The sequence below is a fragment of the Callospermophilus lateralis genome, unplaced genomic scaffold (assembly GCF_048772815.1).
Source record: "Callospermophilus lateralis isolate mCalLat2 unplaced genomic scaffold, mCalLat2.hap1 Scaffold_193, whole genome shotgun sequence".
Taxonomy (NCBI): Eukaryota; Metazoa; Chordata; class Mammalia; order Rodentia; family Sciuridae; genus Callospermophilus; species Callospermophilus lateralis.
The window spans coordinates 1,640,588-1,664,412 of NW_027512944.1; the positions used below are offsets into that span (position 1 = coordinate 1,640,588).

Here is a 23,825-nt window from a genome sequence, read left to right on the forward strand (position 1 = left end):
ATAAATCTGGCTTTCCTTGAAAATCTATCTTCCTAGCTGACATCACCTTTATTTAAATGCTATTTTAAAATTAGAAGTTATAGTAACTTCAGCATTGCCTTGTGTCCTGTAGAGGTTGAAAGATACATTCAAAATTGGTGTTTGTGACTTAAATTTTATTTTACATGGTTAAAAATGGCATAAGCTATTATATGGTTTTCCTCTTACACACAGCTGCTGCTTCTGATATTAAATGGAGGCTATGTAGATTGAATTCTTCCTAACGGACTCATTCTTTTTGATTCTGAGTCATCTTCAGAAGTTTAGAGATTTTGTTTCACAGAGATTTTGTTTCACACTGAAGCTTTTTCCCCTATTTTGAGAATACTTAGGGGACATAAAAAGAACAATGATATATTCTAGGTTTCAACAATCCTATTACTTTCTAGTAAAGAATAGAAGAATATGGTCTAGCAGTAAACAGAAGTACCAGGCTTTTATAATTTTATTTAAATCTTAAACCTCTTAAAATGTACTGTTAAAATTGCTGAAATTAAAATTACAGCTCTGGAGAGCTAGTTGTTAGGAACATTGTTTTAAAGACTGTAGTTACAGATTCAGGACTTGCTTTAATTGATTTTTAAATAAAATATATTTGAGTATCTGTTAAAAAAAAGAATTTAATTCAGCCCATAGTTGCTGATTAAAGACATTATAAGCCTTAGAGTTTCATTCATTCTTTCTCAGAGGATTATACTTTTCTAATTTTTTTATCATATTCCTTGAAAATCAGTGGCAAGGTATGGGAAAGAGAAGAGTGTGTGTGTACAATTTTTTTAAAGAAATTTCCTTATTATTTTTTTTAAATTAATTTTTATTGTTGGTTAATTTCCTTACTTTTTATAGACACAACATACCACCCTATATTTACTGTTATAATGCAATAATGGCAAAAGCAGTAGAACTTCAGGCCAAACAACTCTTGCTACTAATGTAAACTCATTTTCAGAAAACCATTCTCACATGAACAGTGGTTAGAAAAAAGTACATGAATGTGCTACAAAAATAGAGCCACAAGACTTCTCACAAGTAAAAGAAATTCCTCTGTATAAGTCCACAGTTGACCAAGGTTCAGCCTCCTTAACAGTGAGCAACAGGAAATATGCTGCCAAGTCACCATCTTCAGTTCTGAGAGTGAGTTTACATGCTTCCCCAATGGCACAAAGTCTCATGACAATCCAATGAATCAACAGACACTTGGGAAATATTAATAAACAATTTTTTATGAACTATTACAACAAAGAACTTCAGCAAGAAGGAAAATGAAGTTTATGATCTTCGAGTAAACATTTTTAGCGTAACAGTCTCTGTGACCAGATATTTAAAGAGAAAAATCAAGGTTATAAAACACCATTTCTCTGTTATCAACTGGAATACACTAAAAATAGGATAATGGAAATACATGTTCTTAAAGCATTTCCACAGGAAATGTCCATAATTATGACATTCTAAATCATTTAGCAATTGTATATGCTACATTAACTAAAACAAAGGTATTCCTTATTGCACGTTTTAAAGTTGGAAGGATACTCTAGTTTAAGTGGGGGATATTTAGGGGGAAAATATTTTGGCTCCAAATGTATACTGCGCCAAGGCAGCTTCATTCTAAAAACATAAGGCATTTAAAATAAACTTTTATATTTTCAAGCCAATAATCCTTCAACACAATGAATAGTTCATAGTCCACTTTCTGACTAAGTGTCAGAGGTTAATTTTATGGGCCCTGTTTTAAGGCCTGTGAACAGCCCTCACTACTCTGAGAATCGGGTGTAGGTGGAGGTTCATCTTTAAAGCCTGAAGACATTAAGTCTTTTGCAGCAGGTGGTGGCCCATAGTCTTGGGGACCATGAGTTGGAGGTGGTAATGGGGCACCAGGAATGAAGTACTCTCTTGGGCCAAATGAGCCTAAAGGTCTAAATGGTGCAGGTCCTGGAAAAAAATCACGAGGGTCAAAAGGCAAATCCCATTGTCCAGGTGGAACACCTGGTGCATATTCTCTGAAGCCTATTGGTGGACGCATACAAGGACCTGGAAAATAAAAAGGAAGTGATGTAAATACCCAGAAATTTCTGAACTTGGGTGATTCCAAGTATGTTAATATAGTCTTTAATTTCTCCCAAGCCTAGAACATCAACTGGTGAACATCCTGACTTGCCAGATGAGGCAAACTGAAATAGAACAAGTTTAGGTTATAGCCTGGCCAACCAGCCATGAAGCAACATATTAAGGATTTAAACATGGCTCTACCTAGCTCCAGGCTTATCTTTTTTCTTTCCCTACTATATAATTGCAGAATTATTTCTATCTCAAAAGAGCTCCATTTATATTTGGAAGTACTATATTACCATGACAAGATGATAGATTATGAAATAAGAACTTGACTACATCAAAGAAATTTTGATAAAAGGAAATCCCACTATTTATTATTGTATCCATTAAAAATTCATGAAGTATTTCAGCATGGACTTTACACATGCCATCAGAATCAAAGTGCATGCCCCCCTGGAAAAGGCCTTCCACAGCCACCTAATTAAATCAGCAACATTTATTAGGTCACTGTTAAATCCTCCTCTTTAACACTTCCCTCTGACTTTTCTCAAGGTAAGGAGGGTTTGACTTTTCCTTTTCTATATTCTATAACCTACTGCTTATGCTTCCATTATGGGTGATTACAAACTTTATGTTATAGGATTTTCATATCTGTGACAAAATTTTAAGTTATGGCATGTGTCTCATCCACCTTTCCATCTATTGCAGTGCATATCAACATATTTTCAACAAACATCTGCAGAAGTAATATTTGTGGCTTTTCGCTATATAGCCCCTTATCCTTGTCTATGAGATAGCTATTGCCTATCTCAGTATAAGATTATGTAGTGTCCCATATATCCCAGAAAACTGGAGGAAAAGTTAAAATGTACTCAGTTGTATCCTTTCATTGTTAAGACCTGAGATAGCAACCAACTGTTTTAGCAAGCAATAGAAATGAAAGATGAATGTGATTTATAAGTCAATCACTACTGTTCAGATCATCATACCAAATGGTGGAGGAATTGGCCGAGGCCCAAAAGGCCCACCGAGCTGAAATGGCGGTCCATACCAAAAGGGAGGTGGTGGAGGCCGTCTCATCGGGGGTTCCATAGGGGGGCCCATGAAGGGTACCCCTGAGAAAGGAGGGGGCCCTTTCATAGCCATATTAACCTGCAATTTAAGATTTGAAAGCAGTTAAAAGTTTTAAAATTCCTATGTATTAAGACAAAGTACCAACAGCGATAAAAGCTAAAACCCAAAACAGGCACCTGTCCAGAGAATACCATCAGTGCAACAAAACTCTACCCACCCCTCCTGTGTATTCCCACTGACAGCTTACAGAAGTTAGAAGGATTCCACAAGAGGGAGCAGTTTGTTAGTGATTATATCTGCACAGGAAAGGGAAAGGCAAGAGGACTGGCAGAGGTTATTAACAGAGGTGATTTCTGACCAGTATGTCATGCTGTATTCACTACAACCTATTTCAAAGGGAGTCCCCCCCTCCCCATCACTTCCCTTTCATCACAGTAGCTCATTACTTCCATATTAAGAATGAACAGAATAAAATGAAAAATACATTCTGTACCCATGTAATAATAGCTACTATTCAGAGTATCTTCAGTAAGTCTTTCATAATTATTCAACCTCTAAGATCTTTAAGTAGACTGTCTTGTTTTAAATAAGAGGGAACAAAAGCAAATAGATTATCATAATTTGTTGAAGGCCACACTGCATATTAAAGGGTCTCAATCCCAGGTTTGCCTCCAAGCCATGCTTTTCCCACCTCTACTCCTCTATAACAACGGGTGTTTGCTCTCTTTTAAATCTTCTACTACAAAGGGGTTTGGGGGTCTTATCTAAGCTGCCCTTAGATTTCGCAGAAATGTATATTCCTGGAATATGTATACACTGGAACTTGAGAAGTATTTTCCAACACAATGCTATATACACAAATTAGGAAGACAAGGCTTTAATATTTACTTTCATTTTACTGTACACCATTTGAGGTATTGATTTATCATTTCCTATGAGTAGTGAGTTTGAAACTAAACAATTAAAAATTTATTTTATTATAGAGCTGCAGAAGACCTACCAGATATAATAGCAACACAGTTACAAGAGAATGCACTTATGTGAACAAATGAGACCATTGCTTGGGACTGGCTCAAGAGGTCATTTCAGATTATCATTGTTGCACTGAAAGAGTATTTCACTTTCAGAAAATCTGATACCAATCTAATTCAAATCACTCAAAATAGGGTTTGCACAAATGGAGGAATTCTTAAATAGCATTCTTCCAAACAAAAATAAAAATGATGAATTATATAATTTATAATGAATTTACTTTGCCTTAGAACATTCAACACAAAACACCATATAAAGTTAGAGTGATAACTTTTCACATTCTGTAGTTCATTATAGTTGTACACACTTAAGCCACATTTCCAAGGAGAAAAGTAAGCTCAATATTGCATGCAGTTTAAAGCAAACAAGATCAGTGTCATGCTCTGAATATCCTTCCCAGAAATGCACAGAATAAAACCCAATTCAGTTCTCAACCTCTAAGTACTTACTCCAACTGGATGCTCAGTTAAAGAAGTAATGGTAGAAACTGAGGGGGTCTCAGGTTCTTGGGGAACAGTTTGCTTTTTAAAAAACAAATGGGATAGTACAAATAGAACACAAAGAAGGATAAAGCAAAGAGCAAGTACTGTAGGAAAGCAACATGTTCCTGCACGACCACGTGATTCACAGTAACTACAGAACTTACCTTGCCCTCATCCGTCACCTTAGCTGGAGAAGAACTTTTGGAGCTGCTGTTCATGTGAGCTGGACCACATCCTGGGTCTGTTAGAGATCAAAGAATGGATTCAGACTTATTCTAACATGAAGAGAATAAAAATCCTGCATCCACAATTACAGATTCTTTAAAATTACTTGGTCTCTTTACCAGAGGCAACGGGTTTTCCAGATGCCTCAGAAGACCATTGAGTACGAGGTAAAGGTCCATCCATTGACCCTTGGGAAAAAAGATCAGAGCCCTTGTATGTATTTTTCAGAAGAAATAAACCACTGGTGGACAGGTCAGGGTTCAACAATAACTAGAAAGCAACATTAAAAATGGGTTGCTCAGGGGTTGGGGTTGTAGCTCAGTTGCAGAGTGTTTGCCTAGCATGTGTGAGGCACTGGGTTTGATTCTCAGCACCACACCATCTACAATTAAAAATATTTTTAAAAAATGGGTTGCCCAATACATAAATCACAATTTATGAAGAGACTTAAGTAAAATAAAGAACTGCCTTGGGTTGATAGAACAGCAAATTAATACGTACTGGTCCTAAACTTTAAGCTACAGACTTGAAGTATGTGTAAGTTGGCTTTTCTTTAGTCTGTATAACCTGACTTCCAATCTTACCAAGACTACAGTCCTATTTAGAATTGGAAATAAGACTCAGTATTTCATATTGGAAATATGTATGCTACATAAAGTTTAAGGCTACTTTTATAATATTTGGAAATGGAACACCATAGAGATTTAATTTAAAGATAAAGGTTTACACTTCACAGTGTAAAATTTAAAAGAAAAAAACAATACAGGGACCTCGAGGAAAAAAAATGTTTTCTATTCTAGAACAGATTTTACAGAAAACATTCATTAAGATAAAGTAAGAAATTATCTTCTATATATTGTACAGGCCCAAATTCTATGTTTTCATTAGAATATTCAAAAGGGAAAAAAAACCAAAACCTTGAAGTAGTTTACTATAAAGCAACATGTGAATGCTCACCAAATCCATTTCTAGGCATATCTCTTTGATTAATAGTAGCAGAAGGAGGTCTCCCAGCTGGCTCTGCTGTCAGTGAAGGGGAACAGTCTCCACCACTCACGGGGGATGGACCAAAAGAGCCATTATGGTTCAGTGGACCTAAAGACAACAATGCCGTGTTACTACTTTAAGGCAGCCTTCTCCCTGACACCAACCCCCACACCTCCCGCTTTAGCAAATCATGCAGATTATTTCATAACCATTACACACAGAAATAAAAAGTAATTTACATACATTCTGCACCAAGAAATAAAATAGCTCCTTTTACAAAGTGTCCCCTACCTCTCCGAGGAGGATTTTGTAAATTTAGTCTCCCTGGCATTGGTTTTACAATCACAGGTTCATCTTGCCGCATTGCCATCTTTTGGGTCATTTCCAGTAGTCTTGAATATTGAGAAAGAATGGGCTGAATTATGAAACAGCAATCATAGATAATATCTAGCATAACCTTAAAACACTATAAAACATACAGTAATATACCAAAAATCACATACTTCTGTCTCAAATTAGCAGCTTCCCTTTTCTCTTCAGCTATAGCTCTTTCTGCAGAACGAGCTTTGAGCTATTAAAGAGAAAATATTCAAATTCAGTTGCGGTAGGCTATGCAAAAAATAAAGAAAAGGGGAAAAAAATCTTACCCAATTATCGTGAGCTTTCTTCTCATGCATAGCAATCTGAAAAAGACAACACATTAAAAAAATGTTTTTAGGAATTCATTATTATAGCCTATAATTGTCTGTATTAGATATCAAAGAATTCTGCAACTACAGGACAGTATTAATTACTACCTGGTTTTTAAATGAGCGCTCGGTTTTCTGTAATTCTTCTTCCATCTCTTCAATTCTCTGCCTAAGAATTACAACAATTGAATAAAATTTGAAACATTCTGACCATTTTCCCTTTATTCCATCAGCTATACTTTTAAAGACTTTTATCATACATAAGAAAAACATTTCTATAGTTATATGAATCCAGTGTGATCAAAACTAATACTACAGGCCAGGTGCAATGCCACATGCCAGTAGTCCCAATGATTGGGAAGCTGAGGCAGGAGGATCACAAGTTCGAGGTCAGTCTCAGCAATTAAGTGGGAACCTATGGAACTGAGACCCTGTGTCTCAAAGTAAAAAAAAGGTCTAAGGATGTAGCTTAGTAGTAAAGCACCAAAAATAAATAAATAAAATAAAAACCTAATACTAATAACTTCTTTATCATTTAATTGCTAGAGATTCTGAATTGATAAATTATAATTTCCTTAACTGTTCATCAGTGTGTTCTCAAGTAATTCTGCTAGAAATATCTTCCTCCTTAAAACTTTTTCTTTTTTTCAAATTATATCCATAGAAGATTTCCAAGGTCTATCAAATGCCACACTTTTGTGGGTCTTGATATAACACACAGCAAACTGATTTCTTAAAGAATTACTACAACATACAAAACCCCCAGAACTGTTTGCATTGACCAAGTTCCCTATGGTCTTGCCCACTGGGTACAAGTAAATTTTTGTTAACATTTTTCATTTGTTAAGTTGAAATTTATTTTTTCTCCTGTGTGAATTGAATGTGTTCATATCCTCTTGTTATTTATACTTCCATGCTATTTTCTTCTATCTACATAATGTAAAAAAAAAAGATTAAAAAGAAAGCTAACACTAATTCATTAGACACTGACACCCTCCTTTAGAAACTGAACTCACTTGTAATTTTTAACTTCCTGTACAGCAGAAACCACCTTTTCATCTGCAGCTGACAGCTGCTGCTCTTTTTCTAGTCTCTCACATTCTTCTTGACTCTGTTTCCTAAAATAAAACCAGTTATCAAATCAAAAGTTTCTATTTGTGAATCCCACAATTCTATAAAATGCTTAGGCACATAAAATAGGAATTCAAACCTGCAATTTCATAAATCAAACTCTGGCAAATCACTTACATTTTCTAACTTCTCCTCTTAATTCTCTACTTACCAGTAAATAAAATAAATGTGAAAACAATATGTGCCCCAAGGGCAAGTCTCCTGTGTGTAAGATAATAAAAACTCACTTTACTTCAATGTGGAAGATCAGGACTGATCAACCTAACATAATTAAACATATTAGGATAAAGCAGGGGATAATTCTTTTCTCGTTTCTGCCATGGGTAGGACACTAAGTATATCTTTGTCATGGAGAAACTCTTTTCTCAATCCAAGACTGGTACCATAATAAACATATAGTCAGTCAAAGAAAAAATCTTCTAGAATATATCTTTTAGCTATGCAATTAACCACAGAACATTTTTCACACTTTAGATATCTATTTCAAAAGAATTGTAAATTAAGCAAAAAGACAAATCTGAATTTTGATAATGTCTATCAACCAGAAAAAGAAGCTAAACTGACCCACTATCAGAGTATTATCTACTGACAAGTTTTAACTCTGATCATGAAACTCAAGATGTTCATCTACTGACACAAAGGTAGCCACATTTAAGGATTTAAAAAATACTATTTTCTGCTATCCTTGTACTACTTTAGCCATAGTTCCAATTCAAAAGATAATTAACTTGAAACTTAATTTTCCATAAATCAGAACTACAGTAAAAAAGGATTACTGATACCAAATAGAAAAAGGGGATTATATATTCTTATATAGCTTCTCATTTAATTCTTCAGCAAGTATTTTATGAGTGGCTATAATATACTAGTTACCTTGTAAGATGCTAAAGAATAAAAGAGCTCACTGTTTCAGGTATAAATGATGCCTAAAGGAATATAATAATTTTCCCCACTGGCTTAAGAAAGAATATGGAGAAAACTGAATCTTGAAGGACAGAGAGAATTTTGTTTCCAATTATCAAAGAGTTAGTCTGAGAGCACTAAGAACAATCAAAACATCTTTATAAGAATATAAAACTGTGTTTGAAGGGATCCAAGCTAAAAAGTCAGTGAAGATATACGTATGTGGCCAAGATCCATTAGAAAAAGGAAACTCAGAATTACAAGTAAGGCTGGCACTTTAAGGTACTTTTCTCCTATTAAAGATAACACAAAGATATGAGTCTCAACCAAGCCTTCATTAAATTCCTGGGCTTAGAGGAAAATAGAGGCTACCAATAAAGGGACCCTTAATAAAAGCCCTAGTCTTTGAGTTTAGATTAGAAAGTACTGCACACTTAAGTGATGAACAGGCAAAAAATCCAAAAGGAACAATACTGAAACATTGAAAAGACAAGTCATTTTTGAATTATCTTAATTGCTGACTAAGTTTAAAGTGACAAACTTACTCAAGTAACCTCAACACTTTTCTATAAGAAGATAACTTCATCTTAGTCCTCAAATTTCATCTATAATTATCACAACAATGTTGGCTAATCAAAACTGACCAGGCACTCCATAAGACAAAATTCTGTGAGAAAAAATGCCACAGAAAAGGAAACCAGCTAATGGGGTTATCTGCACATGTTTTAAAATCACTGCACTTTATATAGTCAAAAAAGTAAAGTCAAGAATATGAATTTCAGGGCTGGGAATATAGTTTAGTTGGTAGAGTGCTGCCTTGCATGCACAAGGCTCTGGGTTCAAACCCCAGCACCACAAAAGAGGAAAAAAAAAGATTATGAATTTTGTCAAAGGATTAGAAACTATAAAACCAATAAATAGTTGGGTGTGGTGACCTACCTACAGTCGAAGATACTCAGGAGGCAGAGGCAGAATTATGAGATTAAAGATAGCTTGGAAAGCAGTAAGACCCTAGTCCCTTATGAGAAAGAGCAAGGAGTCTGGGGAGGTAGCTCAATAGTAGAGCACATGGCTCAAGGTCCTGGGTTTGAGCTGTAGTACTGAAATAGGACTGGGGTTGTGGCTCAGTGGTGAAGCACAGGCCCCACATGTGTGGGGCACTGGGATCAGTCCTCAACACCACATAAAATAAATAAAATATTGTGTCGGGCTGGGGATGTGGCTCAAGCGGTAGCGTGCTCGCCTGGCATGCATGCGGCCCGGGTTCAATCCTCAGCACCCCATGCAAACAAAGATGTTGTGTCTGCCAAAAACTAAAAAATAAATATTAAAATTCTCTTTCTCTCTCTCTTAAAAAAATCCTATAAAAATAATATATTGTGTCCATCTACAACTAAAATAATATTTTAAACCCTGAATTTTTTAAAATCCTAAACTCAATGAATGATTTTAGCAGCAGATTTGGGAAGTAAAATAAATCCTAGCACTTTTAAGACAGTTCAGAAGAAAATATCGAGAAGAAGTAAATCCAGAATGTAGGAGGCAGGGGAAATCAAATTCTAATATGCATTATTATAATCAGAAGAGAGAATGAGGTAAAATCAACATGTAGAAAAAGACTCAAAAATTCATCCCAAGCAACATAACTGCAAGAGGAAAAGTGGGTGGGGTGGGGAAAACTACACCTAGGCACTTCCCAATACAACTGTTAAAAAAAAGAGAAAGGACTACAGAAACTAGAAGAGGGATAAGACCAAACAACAATGATAATGGACTCCTTAAAGAAAAAATTTAAAACAGATGGTAATTAATTGGATATTTTAAAATTGCTAAAACTAAGTAACAGTCAAAATTCAGTAGCCAAAAGAAAGATCCTTTAAAAATGGAAACTGGGTTTAACTCTAATCATGAAGTTCATGTCAACCTAATACAGATTATAGCAATATTTAGTGAATAAAATACTATTCTCTGTTTATCCTTGTACTACCTTTGATACACTAATCAAATCTATCATTAAAGGACAATGTTCAAATAGAATGAAAATAATTTCAAATAAGAAACCAACAGTGTAGAATGCAGAACTACAGAAACTTTAAATATGTGTATAAATTGAATGAATGTCTTGTGGAGTTCACAGTATATGAAGTACTAACATACAATGCCACAACAGTTATCTGATTCAGGAGCTACTTAAAGCCCATAAAAAAAATAATAAACCTATTAATCTATGTCAGGTTTTTATTAAATCCAGAATATATACCATGGCCTTTAAAATATGAGAAGATGAATAAAATTATAATTATATAATTATAATTCCATTATAATATATGATTACATCAAGCTTATACAGGGGATGAGGAATATAATTAAAAATATTTAAACTATTAGAAAGATACAAGGAAGAAAAAAAGAACAGGTCATCAAATAGAAAGCAAATTCTTCATAAACCACAGGCACATATTGACATGGACAGACTTATATTTTAGAAAGTCCACTCAAGCAGCTATAGAGAAAACTATTAAGAATTTGAAATAAGTTATATACAAATATAAAAAATGGAGAATGAAGACAGATGATCTAGGTTAGAAACAGAAAAGATGACAGAGGCATGAACTAACATAGTACCTGGGGATGAGTAAAAAGAGTACAAACCACAGATGATGACTGAATAAATTTTGGAGGAGTTGAGAAAAATAGTGCTACAATTTAATTGCATTACAAAGAAAATTAATTGCCATTTAGGTCATTCAGATTACTAGTAGGGACAGAGAAAACAAGTGTTCTTTTAAAAAAAAGTGATAAAATGAGAAATGTTTCTTTGAAACAGGCCAAGAATTTAGAACTGGCCTGAACAAAAATTTGAGATTCTAAAAAGGTCGCTTGGAGATCACAGAATTTTAGAAAAGTTAATGGAAAGGTTTCAATATTTAATGCATTAATTAGGCAACAGAAGTCAAAATACCTAAAAATAGTTAGGTCTGTAAGAAGGTCTGTCTTTGCTTTACAAGATATATATATATATATATATATATATACATACACATATATATATGTATATATACATATACATATATATGCCAAAGAGTAAAATCAGGTGCAAACAAATAAAATCTGACACAACCTATTTTTAGAGAATTCAAGTATTTTTGTGGATTAAAAACTTCAAATGAACTTTCAAAAAATAACTAGCTCCACACTGAGAAGATTAATATATAAATACATACTACAAACAAGTACTTCTGTAATCATAACTCCTAAGGTCCTTGCCACAGTTCAATTTTGTGTGAACATCTGAGATATTCAAGTCCAAAACTAGTACCAATAATAAGTAAATATTATCCCTTTTTGAAGTTTTTATTCTACTAAAACATGTCATTCCAAATCACTCAGTATTTTTAAAGGTCCAGAGTTAGAGATACAAGTTCAAAACATTAGAATTACATAACTGATCACAATGAAAGGTAATTAAAATAAATAGGGGGATCATAGAAAGGGTCTAGAACTTTGAGAGGTATTTCCACATCAGTGACTGTTAATACCATTTTACCACTTCCTGCCTTCATATGAATTTGACAATTGATTACGATGTCCTCACAGCCTTAGTTTATGGTTCCAACTACCTCAGGACTCTTAAGACTGACGATGGAAAGAAAAATGCAACTTATAGGAAACAAAACACAAAGGAAAAAAGACAAATCTCTACTTATTACAACTAGAAGAAATTGTAAATAATCTTAAGAAAAGATAAAATTATCTATTAGTTCACACAGTGATAACAATAACAAACAATGAAAATCTTACTTTTGTATTGCCATCTCATCTTTCTGGTAGAGTTCATTTAAAATCTCCACTTTCTGCCTTAGAGTTTTGCATTCCTCTTCCAGTCCAACTTTAGAAGACTGTAGTGAATTGCAGTCACCTTCTTCTAATTTCTTTATTTGGTCTGTAAAGGATAAAACAGCTTATCTCTATATGTGTACAAAGACTTAAGAACTTGTTTGAGGGACTAGTGCCAAGAAAAGTAAGAAGCATGAAAGCAAGAAGCCATTCTTTATCTTTCCAATAAAATTTTAAGTCTTTCCAACATGGCAATTTCTTCTCAAGAAGAACCCACCTTCTAGATTACATTTTGTGGACATCGAGGCTCTTAGCTTAGGTTGTAAAAGTTTTAGATCCTCTTCAACTACTGATATTGTAGTTTGTGTCTAAAAATTGCAGAAAAGAGAGGTATTCTTAAAAGTGAGGCACAGGAAGAATTCACAGGCACTATGGGACTCTTACAAAGAACTATACCCGAGAGACATCCATCATCTGCTTAATTTGATCTTTGATCTTCTCATTCCGATCACCTAAAAAACAAAAGACTTTAGCTTTTTCTTTCCTTACTTTTAACTCTATATTCTCCTAACTTCCCCAAACTAAATAATGATTGTGTTCAAACACCAGAAGAAAAAAAAATCAATTGAATACCTAAACTGATTAGACTAATGACTTTTAAGAGAATTGCAAGCTTAGATTTAAAAAAAAACAAGAGAGAGAGGTGAATTTCAGGCTGGGGTTGTGGCTCAGTGGTAGAGTGCTCACCTAGTATGTGTGAGGCACCGAGTTTGATCCTCAGCATAAAAATAAATAAAAGTACTGTGTCTGTCTTAAAAACAAAACAAAAAAAGGTGAATTTCTAGTTTGCACAACTAAAATGTTATCTATGCTATTCTTGTAAGATAAAAGCTTTTCTTCTCTCTCAGATCTATCTTCACCTGGACAAGTAAGTCTTATTTAGAAAGATTCAATCCTCTATTTTCTCCCTGAATCTACTACCAGGTGTGGTTTGAAATACTTGCTATGTAAGCAATATCCAACTTGGGAGAAAACATCTGGAAATATTTTCCTCATCAGTAAACACTGTTACACTCCCTCTCTCTAGCTTTCTGATAGTCTCTAGCCTCTGTTCTCACAGCCTTAGTTTATGGTTCCAACTACCTCCGGACTCTTAAGACTGACTGTGGACCGTAAAACCACAGAGCCATAGAGATGATGATTATCAAAATCAACTATCATCTGCATAAGTTAAGAAACAAATTTCTCTTACTGTACAATGTTCAATACTCTAAGTATTGTATAGGATATGACTATTGTAGCTTCAGTGTACTTACTAATTTTCAATGGGATAGAAAAAGTCAGTGTTCTTCACATGCCTATTGCTACATTATACCCCAGCAACCCACCTCTGCCAATGCAACAGACATATCTATAGATCCAGTGATATGTGTCTACAACCCTGAAGCTTAAGAAGAAAATCAGCCAGCTGAAAAGTGGCATCTGTATAAATGCTTAATTAAAGACAGGAAAGCAAAAAAAGGATTCAACCTCCCTGAGACTGATCTTACCTGCTACCTCTCCGTTGGTTAATTCATCTGACTCATCTTCTCTATTTTGATCCTCAGATTCAGATTCACATCGTAACCGATTCAACTGTGTAATATAATTAGTCAAAACCTAGAAAAGAAGCAAAAGGTTGGAAGACTCTCGATTTTAATTCAGAAGATTTCAGGAGAATTCATGAGATGAAACATGTAATGTGATTCTGAAATCTTTGTAATGTTTTGAATAAAAAATAAATAAATAAATAAATAAAAAGAAACATGTATTTGGAGTATAAACTTACATTAATAGTATCATCTTTGTGATTAAGAGCTACAAGTAAATCTTTCTGGGACTTCTCAAATGATTTGATTTGTTCACTGAGTTCAGCATGTGATGTACTCCAGTCTTTGACTTCCTGCTGCAACTGAAAAGTCAAAACACATGAATTCCTGTGGGTTAGGGAGGGGTTTTGCACTGGATACATCAGGACTACAAGACTTAGACAAAGAAATAGAGAACCATACTCCTCGGTGGCCTGCCTCAATCGAGGGGGTTGAGACCTTGGTTAAGGAAGAGGGCCGAGTGGCCCCAACTCTCACAGCTGCAGTAAGAACATCAGAGCTCTCAGGAAGTTGACCCTGTTTATTGCATTCCCCAGAAAATTGCTGCCAATTCAAATAATTTACCTCCAGCAGGAATGGCTGGGCACATATGACTGTCTCCTAAATTTAGATTCCTTATTATGTAATCTTCCCTTGGCCAGTGAATCAGTAACTACTCAAAAGAGGATCATAAAATACTTAATTTTCTGGTTTAAAAAGTTTCATTGAGGCTATGCAAGTAAATAACTGATTGACATTTGATAAGAAAAGCAATAATCCAAAAATCCAAAACAGATGGAGAACATATATATGCACTCAATTTAGGGAGCATGTTTAAACTTTGCATATCTAGAAAAGGTCCTACATGAATATTCCTTACCTCAGAAACAGATCCAAGAAAGATACAAGATAATGATATTCACTTCTCTAGTTTACATTATGTATGACATCAAATTTTCTTTACCTGCTCTTTCGTCTTCTTAAGTATGGCATTTTCTTTCTGAAGCTGACAGCATTCCAACTTCACCTTCTCTTCACGAAGCTTAGCTTCATTAAAGACAATTTGAAGCTAATGCAAAACACTAGAGTTAGTGAATTAATTCCAAAGAAAAAACAAAGTTATACTTTCCCAAACCAGACATCATATAGTTCTCATTTTTTGCACATTTTAGCACACTTCAAATTTTTGGTCCGCAACAAAACTAAGATGTACTATTAATATCCCATTATGCCAACTATCCCATTAGCAAGAGTTGGCAGCTTTACCTCTGAAAATTCAGAAGTATTCACTGAAATGACATCTTCAAGCTTCTCTATAGATTTCTTATTTTCCATTATCTGCCAGGTGAAAACAGAACACAAAATATGCATTAGGATTTCAGTAGAAATAGTGATGTGTGTGTGTGTGTGTGTGTGTGTGTGTGTGTGTGTACACACATATATATATACTAAAAAAGATAAACACAACAAAATATTTGTCAAGCCATCCCATTACATTTCAGGTAAATGCAGGGGATCCAGCTTTGGACTAAGCAAAAAATCAAGAACTGAAAGAGATGAGGGAAAATGAAGTCATAAATATTTCATGGCATCCACAACCTTACTGTTTATGAGATAACCAGAAAAAAAGGTCAAAGTATAGAAAATCATAATGCAATAATAAAATGTTTTAAAGCATAGAAAATTAATTAATTACTGTTTCAAATAAACCAGTTCAAATTGGTAATTTTTTTCTAGTGATAGAGAAAAAAATTTCCCAAGATAATTTTTAAAATTTTCTTATCTGAAGTAAAAAATGATAAAATTTAAGGGAGAATAGACTAATCTCACATACAGAAGAATTCCCAAAAATTTATAAAGATATTCGCTCCTTAAGGAAGTGGACATAACTCCCCAATCTTTGTTTGCAATGCCTGGGATTGAATCCTGGGCCTCATGCATGCTAGGCAAGTGCTCTACCATGAGCTGCATCCTGAGCTCGTAACTCTTCATACTTTAACTGTGGGCTGTGCATGGTAACTTCCAAAGAATATAATATGAAAAGGATTGGAAAGAATTTTACAGTGAAGAAATCTGATAAATACTACCTCAGCTAGGTGATCAAGCTTACTTGGGGGTAGGATATTTCAGAACACACTCCCTACTATCTTTTGCAACTTTTATGTAATTACAGAAACTTATAGAAATTGAAAATGAAATATGTAAGTAAAATTTTTTTAAGTACAGAAAATTGATTAATTCATTACTCTTTCAAGTAAAAAGTAAACAAAGACTGTTCAATTGGACAATAGTTTTTAGTTGATCTGCATGTTTCCAAGAGCAGAGCAAAGCAATATGAAAATTATCCAAGGTTGAGAATAAAAATATTTCCTAGGCCCATAAAAATAATTTGTTGTATCAGTACTTAAAAGTTCCACAAAATGGGCACAGATGTGGGTTCAACTTCCTTGACTCCTAATCTTACTTTAGTTAACAGCTGGACTAATTTCAACTTAACCAATTTTACAAAATATTTCAAAAGCCAAATTAAAGCAACACTTAGCAGCAAAACTCTTACCAAGTCGTGATTCTTAGCATTCTGTTCTCTTTCAGATTCTAACATAACATGAAGACTTTTAGCTCTCTCATCCAGAAATTCTTTAGCTTTTTCAAGAAGCTTTATTTTATTCTGGGAAAAAAAGGTGTCAAGATTACTCACTCATTACATTTACTTTTGAGTTTAGAATGTAATTCCCCCCAAAGAAGGGATTTTTACCTTATATTTAGTTGCTTCACCAGAAAGAATCATATTTTGTTTCATGGTTTCTTGGATCTGTTTCTCTGATTCCTTCATCTATGTAAATAAAGCACTCAGAATTAAGATACACAAATTATAGTGCTACTATACAAGTTACTTCCAGACAAGTGACCCTTTCCAGAAGAAAGCAGTACTTAATACATATGACTGCTTAGAATTTGGATGATTTGTAGGAAATAATGAAATAAAAACTTTAAAATATGATTTTTAAATTAAAACAGGTAGAAATGATTCAAGCTAGAACCAAGGGAGAAAGAAACAAAAAAATAATTATACCTTCTCTTCATACTTTGAAAATTTCTGTATCAATTCTTCATCTTCTTTCATGAAATTGATTATCTTTTGGGCAATTTGCTGTTCAGTGACTAAAAGGGGGAAATACACAAGATTATTACAATCACTAAATGAAATTCAATTACTCAATCTACTAAAAGCAAAGACATGCTATATGGTACTATGAGGAAATACTTCTTAGCATAACTATTATGCTTTTAAAAAGCAATCTATGCTTATTAGCAATAAGAGTATAAAATTATTAAAATTTAAGAAAAATATAAGAACAATGATATTTTGCTGGGCACGGTGGTGCACACCTGTAATCCCAGTGGCTCAGGAGGCTGAGCTAGAAGGATACCAAGTTCAAAGCCAGCCTCAGCAAGAGCGAGACACTAAGCAACTAAGTGAGACTTGGTCTCTAAATATAGGGGGTTGGGGATGTGGCTCAGTAGAGTGCCCCAGAGTTCAATCCCAGGTACCCCTCCCATCCAAAATGATATTTCAATTTAAGCTCATTTCACAGATGGGAAATACAGTAAAGTGTTGTAGCTTGATATTCCTCCCTTCTCAAAACACTTTCTTTTCAGAAAATGGAATCATTTAATTCTTTGCAAAGAAAAACGGAAACGAAAGCATACTGATTCACATTACCATTCTTTAAATTATCTACTCAATTACTTAATGCATGATTAAAACATTAGCATAGAAATACTCTTCAAATGTAATACATCTGCATTACATCAACATTCAAAGTTAATCTGCCCCAAATTAAAACTTATCATCTCCCTATCCACAATTTGTTCCTCCTCTTTATCTCCTATCTCAGAGTTGGAACCATCATCATCTACTCAGTTATCCATGCTAGCAACCTAGGAATAGTAAAATTTTCAGGAGGTAAAAAAGTAATAGACATTAAAAGTCACTGTATCTACTTGTAACATACATAAAACACACATCAAACACCAATACAATACAAGTTTAAGAAACCTAAAAATTTACCTTGATATACTCTATCTTTTACCTAGAAGAGAGAAAAAAGATTAAATTTGATGTCAAACATCTGCTCAATAGAAACAGCATTCCTAAAACAACAGTCAGAATCATAACCAAGTGAGAATTTAATAACATTCTGGTTCAGAATAATAAATTTATAGGATTAAAAATAAGTAAAAGTTAACAAGCATTTTAAATTTAATTGGTAGTTATATTTCATAAATAGGCTCTGACATAAAAACACTAAGATATGTACCTTATTTCACAGTAAAGATGTGTGTGTGTATGTGTGTGTGTGTGTGTGTACTCAAAATCATTTACTTGAGAATTCTAAATAACCAGGATAAAGTCTAGAAACAATGACTATTCAAAAGGAATCTGAGGAAACGATATTAAGGCATAATCTTTGTACTAAGATATGCCACTTTCACTCACCAGAAAACATCTTAGAACTCCAATTTAAATTTGGCTATTGGCTGAATTTAGAAACTAATAGGCTACATCATCTTATTTCTACAAACCACTAAATATATAGCAAGAAATCTGAAAGGGAAGACTGCTAGAAGAAAATGCACAAGCAACAAGAGAAACGACAATTAACATATTCTGGAAAGGACAAAAACAATAATTTCCTAAAGACAGCAATAAACTGCCTGATAATAAAACCTAAGCAGAAATTTTTTTAAAAACATCACTAAATTTCTTTGTAACTTAGCATATACTTGTCCTTTCAAATGTTATAAATGGTGATGGGATACTCAGATGTGTCCATGGATCATCCATGGGATCTTCGTAATAGGAAATTGCATTCAGAAAACTCCAACACAGAAAGAAATGGCATTTCTTTAATGTCATAGCCTTGCTAACCTTTTACTCAAAATGACAACAGAAGAAAATGGGAAGTAGCATAAAAGCAGTCATCTAAGGAAGAGACTAAAGCTCCAAAGTCAAATGCTGAAACTGAGGAGCAACAGCTAGGAACCAGATCCCACATAACCTAGTGAAAAGAGAAACAGGTACTGGGGTTCTTGAAATGAAAGAAACAAGAGAGAAATATAAAGTGTTTTCATGTTTTTCCCTTCTCTTTATCCTTCTATTTCCTTTTTCCTTTTAGCTGAGAAAAAGTTCAATGAGATTGAACTGTGAAAATTCCTCACAGGAATCCAGGCAAACGATTCTTCTATTTAAGAAGGGAATGCTTTTTAAGAGATTTTACACTCAATTGTACAAGGAGAGGAAACTTATCTTAACAATGATATGTCTGATATAATTAAGAAATCAGAAAAAGAACACTCAGATTTGAAAAGATTTGTATCCAATGCTTTTGGCCTCTTTAACTGTTAGGCTTTTCATATGCAAAGTCCATTTACCTAAAATAATTTTCTTCCAATTATGTTAAATAACTATGAAACAGAATGACCTACAGTACAAACATATGTATGTATAAGCTTATATATATATAAGCTTATACATATATGTACACACATACACAGAGATAGACTAATTCTGCTCAGAAAAAAAAGACTTAATGAACAAAACATTTAATGGATTTTTGGATAACACATAATCTATACTTCCAAATAAAAAGGTATTTTCCGAACATATGATCAAATCATAAAATCTGGGAAAAATATATATAAAAGACTGGAAAAATCATCTTATCTCCTTTTTCTCATTTTACTGTATTTCTTTGTAGCATTTCCCCCTGTTTATATGTGTTTATATTAACATACAGTTCATCAACATTTAAATCTTAGTTTCTGCTTTTTTTTCCACTTCACATTTAATTGTGAGCATTTTCTGTACCTCAAAGCTTTGAAATAGATAAATCTGCCTACTATTCCATTAAGCGAACATACAATATCCCCTAAATGAATTATGTTGTGTTAAGTCTTCAATCTAATACACTGTTCCACTGAAAAACATTACCAAAATCTTCAAAGCATAGTTATTTCTTTAATATAGACTACTAGACATATATGCTACATAAAAGGATATCTAACCTATCCCATCTTTTATCCCACTTTTAAGACTTCTGATACATATGAAACTACTGGTCAGGATGGCTTTAAGAATTACCAGTTCTACCAACTGCACCCACACTAAATTATTTTATAAGGTTAGTTTGACTTAAACCACTAATTTGTGTTTTAGCAACTGAAAAGGAAAAAAGGGGGGGGCAGTGACTATATAAAATAATCCTTGTGCTTATGTGCTAAGGTATAAGTAAGTTAATTTACTCACAACAAGAACAGTTCTCCAAAAGAAAATGACAAAGGATACCAATCCAAAGAAAACAGTGAAAACTACAGGCTCCCATGGTAGTCCATAAAAATCAGGCCCAGGTTGATACTCATCAGGCAATATAGTAAACAGCTGAAACAGACAAATTAGAAGAAATGGGAAACCTTAAATTTATAACAAAACAGTCACAAAGAATCATGGCAATTCTAAACCAACCTCCTCGTCAGAAATCCACCTCCTCAATATTTTCCAATAGTTTCTTCAAGAGAAAGGATACTGACAGTCTCATATTTTTTGTTCACTTGCAGTGTTTTCAAGTATAATGAATCTAAATACTTTTTTAAAAAATTTATTTATGTATCTTTAGTTTCAGGTGGACACATTATTTTGTTTTTATATGGTGCTAAGGATCGAACCCCTAACCCTAACCATCTAACCCTAACCCTAACCCTAACCCTAACCCTGTGCCTCATGCATGCTAGGCAAGCGCTCTACCACTGAACCACAACCCCAGCTTGAATCTAAATACTTTAAATTGAGCATACTTTAAATTTTCCAGTTTGTAACAGGCCCTATATCATCACATTGTCTAACACCTGGCTAGAATCCCTCTGGATCATTCTTTTCTTTTAGATAACCTGGTTTTTATAATTTAAAAAATTTATTTAAGACAAAAACTTAAATATATGAAAGAACTAATTAATTTTATGGCAACAAATAAAAACAATGAAACAATAAAAAGATTTCAAGCCCCTTTGGGTATCATTTGATAAGCTAGAAGAATACCTTACTATTCTGAAAAGTGTTTAAATAAAGAAAAGGAATCAAATATTTATCTCCTGCCTTAACTATACAAACCAAATAACTGTGTAAAGAATAATCAATCATAGCCAGGCGCCGTGGCACACACTTGTAATCCCAGTAGCTAGGGAGGCTGAGGAGGGAGGATAGCAAGTTCAAAGTCAGCCTCAGCAAAAGGGAATTGCTAAGCAACTCAGTGAAACACTGTATATAAATAAAATACAAAATAGGGCTGGGGATATGGCTCACTAGCCAAATGCCCCTGAGTTTAAATCCCAATACCACCCGCCCAAAAAAAAGAATAATCAAATTTTTATTTGTGTAGGCATCCCATCCTTTAAATGAAGAAAGAAAAATCCAGCAACTCAGACCATTGCTATTTTGCAACCTATAATATATTAGCAAATCTCACCAACGTCACTGTTGACTAGTAGTCAACATCAAAGGAGAGGATATGCATATGTCAATGCAATATTTCCTATTAAGTTTTCATAAGAAAAAGAATTGAACCTAAACCTGACTATGAATTTCCAAGAAATATAAAGCAACAGAGAGAAGCTGAGGTTGTTAGCTCTGCACTTGCCTAGAATGCATGGAGCCCGAGGTTCAATCCCAGCACCACCAAAAAAAAAAAAAAAAGGCAATAGAGAAAACAGGTTAAATTGTTGTACCAGGGGGATGTCATTTATTCACCAAAACTACAATATATCCTAGAAGTCCCACAAACATATTTTTTTCAATTATTGCAAAAAGTTACAACAAAAGGAGAAATCAATTAACTTATATGAGACTTGTTCTCCCACTGAAAGCAACCAGAAAGTTGGAATATATATATATATATATATATATATATATATATATATTGGTACCAGGGATTGAACTCAGGAGCACTTGATCACTGAGCCACATCCCCAGTCTCAGCCCCATTTTGTATTTTATTTAGAGACAGGGTCTCACTGAGTTACTTAGAACCTCACTTTTGCTAAGGCTGGCTTTGAACTCATGATTCTCTCTCAGCTTCCTGAGCCACTAGGATATTAAGGCATGTGCCACCATGCACAGTCAAAATATATTTTTAAAGAGCTATTTTTCAGATAGAAAGCCACAAGGAACATGCAACTGTCACCCCTAAGAGAAGAAGAACAAATAGGTGAGCATTCTACCTTGAGGCACCCTCTAGACCTCAGTTTGGGAAGGGGAACCCAAATGGGGCCTAACAGTCTCACTGAGGAGAAAGAGACCAGAGTTCCAGGAGATTAAGCAGCCAAAAACATGTAGAGAAAACTACCAGAAAGATGGGAGCCACAAAGAAAGAGAGTTCCAGAAATTTGCATGGAGGTGGTCTTGAGTTTGGGGCTACATTCTAAGCAGTACCTGCGAGGGCCAAGAACAACTATAAGCTAACCAATCCCACAGTTGGCACTGAGCTGGGAGAAGTCTGGATTCCAGCTAGCCAGAGAGAGTTGACATACAAAAACAGTATGGTCAACAAGCTCATGAAGAAGTATTTGATCCAGGCATGATGGCACATGTCTGTAATCCCAGCAGCTCAGAAGTTTGAGGTAGGAGGATCCCAAGTTTGAGGCTGGCAACTTATCAAGAGCCTAAGCAAGTTAGTGAGACCCTATCTCAAAAAAAAAGTTCACTCAATATCATTAATTATCAGGAAATAAACTCACAAAGACATACCCACTAGAATGGCCCAAGTGCTAGTGAAGATGAAGTCAAGTGGAAGTCTCCTAAATTGCTGGTGGAAGTATAAAATGATTGTGGTCATTTATTAGCATGGCTTGACAGTATCACATAAGATAAAAACATACATTAGACGTAGGAGGCAATTGCACTCCTAGATATGAGTCCACTTATAGGGGCATACATATGAAATAGTACTGTAGGAAAAATGAATCTATAGTTTAAAAAAAAGTTATCAGTGGTTGCCTGGAACAGGTGGTGAAGGAACTCACTGGGAAGGATCCCAAGGAAACCCCTTTTCTAGTGAAAAAACTGTTCTATATCTTGATTATGGTAGTTTTTACATAGGTATCTACATTTGTTAAAACTCAGAGTGTGATTGCTTTGGCAGCACATATACTAAAATTGGGACAATACAGAAAAAATTAGCATGGTCCCTGAGCAAGGATGACACCCACATTTGTGAAGCATTCCATAGTTTTGTGGAAACAACTCTTCAACAGATGAATGGATAAAGAAACTGTGGTACATATACAAAATGAAATGTTACTTATAGCATTAAAAGAGAAAAAAATTATGGCATCTGCGGGTGAATGGGAATATCAGGCTAAGGGAAGTAAGCCAATCCCAAAACCCAAAAACTGTATGTTCTCTCTGAAAGTAGATGCTGACCCATAATGGGGGTGAGGTGGGTGGCAAGGGGCATGGAAAGAATGGAGGAACTTTGATTGGGCAAAGGGGAGGTAGGACAGGCGAGAGGGCATAGGGATAGGAAAGATGGTGGAATGAGATGAACTTCATTACCCGAGGTACATGTAGGACTACTACACGTGTTGTGTACAACTAGGAAAAGTTTTGTTCCATTTATGTACAATGAATCGAAATGCATTCTGCTATCATGTATAACCAATTAGAACAAATTAAAAAAAAACTCACTGATATTGGC

At 34.4% G+C, this 23,825-nt stretch overlaps 1 protein-coding gene and 1 non-coding gene across 2 annotated transcripts in view; one reads left to right on the forward strand and one right to left on the reverse strand.

The window, feature by feature from the left end:
• Positions 1–924: 924 nt before the first annotated feature.
• LOC143388425 (transport and Golgi organization protein 1 homolog) overlaps positions 925–23,825 on the reverse strand; it is a 40,325-nt gene continuing 17,424 nt past the window's right edge. Inside the window, exons 7-29 of the mRNA XM_077108198.1 lie at positions 20,387–20,518; positions 18,149–18,170; positions 17,150–17,238; positions 16,832–16,909; positions 16,634–16,744; positions 15,343–15,414; positions 15,041–15,145; positions 14,277–14,399; positions 13,999–14,107; positions 12,905–12,960; positions 12,726–12,816; positions 12,413–12,554; positions 7,594–7,695; positions 6,686–6,746; positions 6,536–6,571; positions 6,392–6,459; positions 6,180–6,280; positions 5,859–5,996; positions 5,021–5,089; positions 4,841–4,917; positions 4,644–4,715; positions 3,078–3,240; positions 925–2,067 (exon numbers count right to left, since the gene is read on the reverse strand). Of these exons, the coding sequence (XP_076964313.1) occupies positions 1,754–2,067; positions 3,078–3,240; positions 4,644–4,715; positions 4,841–4,917; positions 5,021–5,089; positions 5,859–5,996; positions 6,180–6,280; positions 6,392–6,459; positions 6,536–6,571; positions 6,686–6,746; positions 7,594–7,695; positions 12,413–12,554; positions 12,726–12,816; positions 12,905–12,960; positions 13,999–14,107; positions 14,277–14,399; positions 15,041–15,145; positions 15,343–15,414; positions 16,634–16,744; positions 16,832–16,909; positions 17,150–17,238; positions 18,149–18,170; positions 20,387–20,518 (2,331 nt within the window). The 3' untranslated portion in view covers positions 925–1,753. The remainder of the gene's footprint in view (positions 2,068–3,077; positions 3,241–4,643; positions 4,716–4,840; positions 4,918–5,020; positions 5,090–5,858; positions 5,997–6,179; positions 6,281–6,391; positions 6,460–6,535; positions 6,572–6,685; positions 6,747–7,593; positions 7,696–12,412; positions 12,555–12,725; positions 12,817–12,904; positions 12,961–13,998; positions 14,108–14,276; positions 14,400–15,040; positions 15,146–15,342; positions 15,415–16,633; positions 16,745–16,831; positions 16,910–17,149; positions 17,239–18,148; positions 18,171–20,386; positions 20,519–23,825) is intronic.
• On the forward strand, positions 23,255–23,361 carry LOC143388438 (U6 spliceosomal RNA). Its single transcript, XR_013090003.1, has one exon. It is a non-coding gene; the product is annotated as a U6 spliceosomal RNA (small nuclear RNA).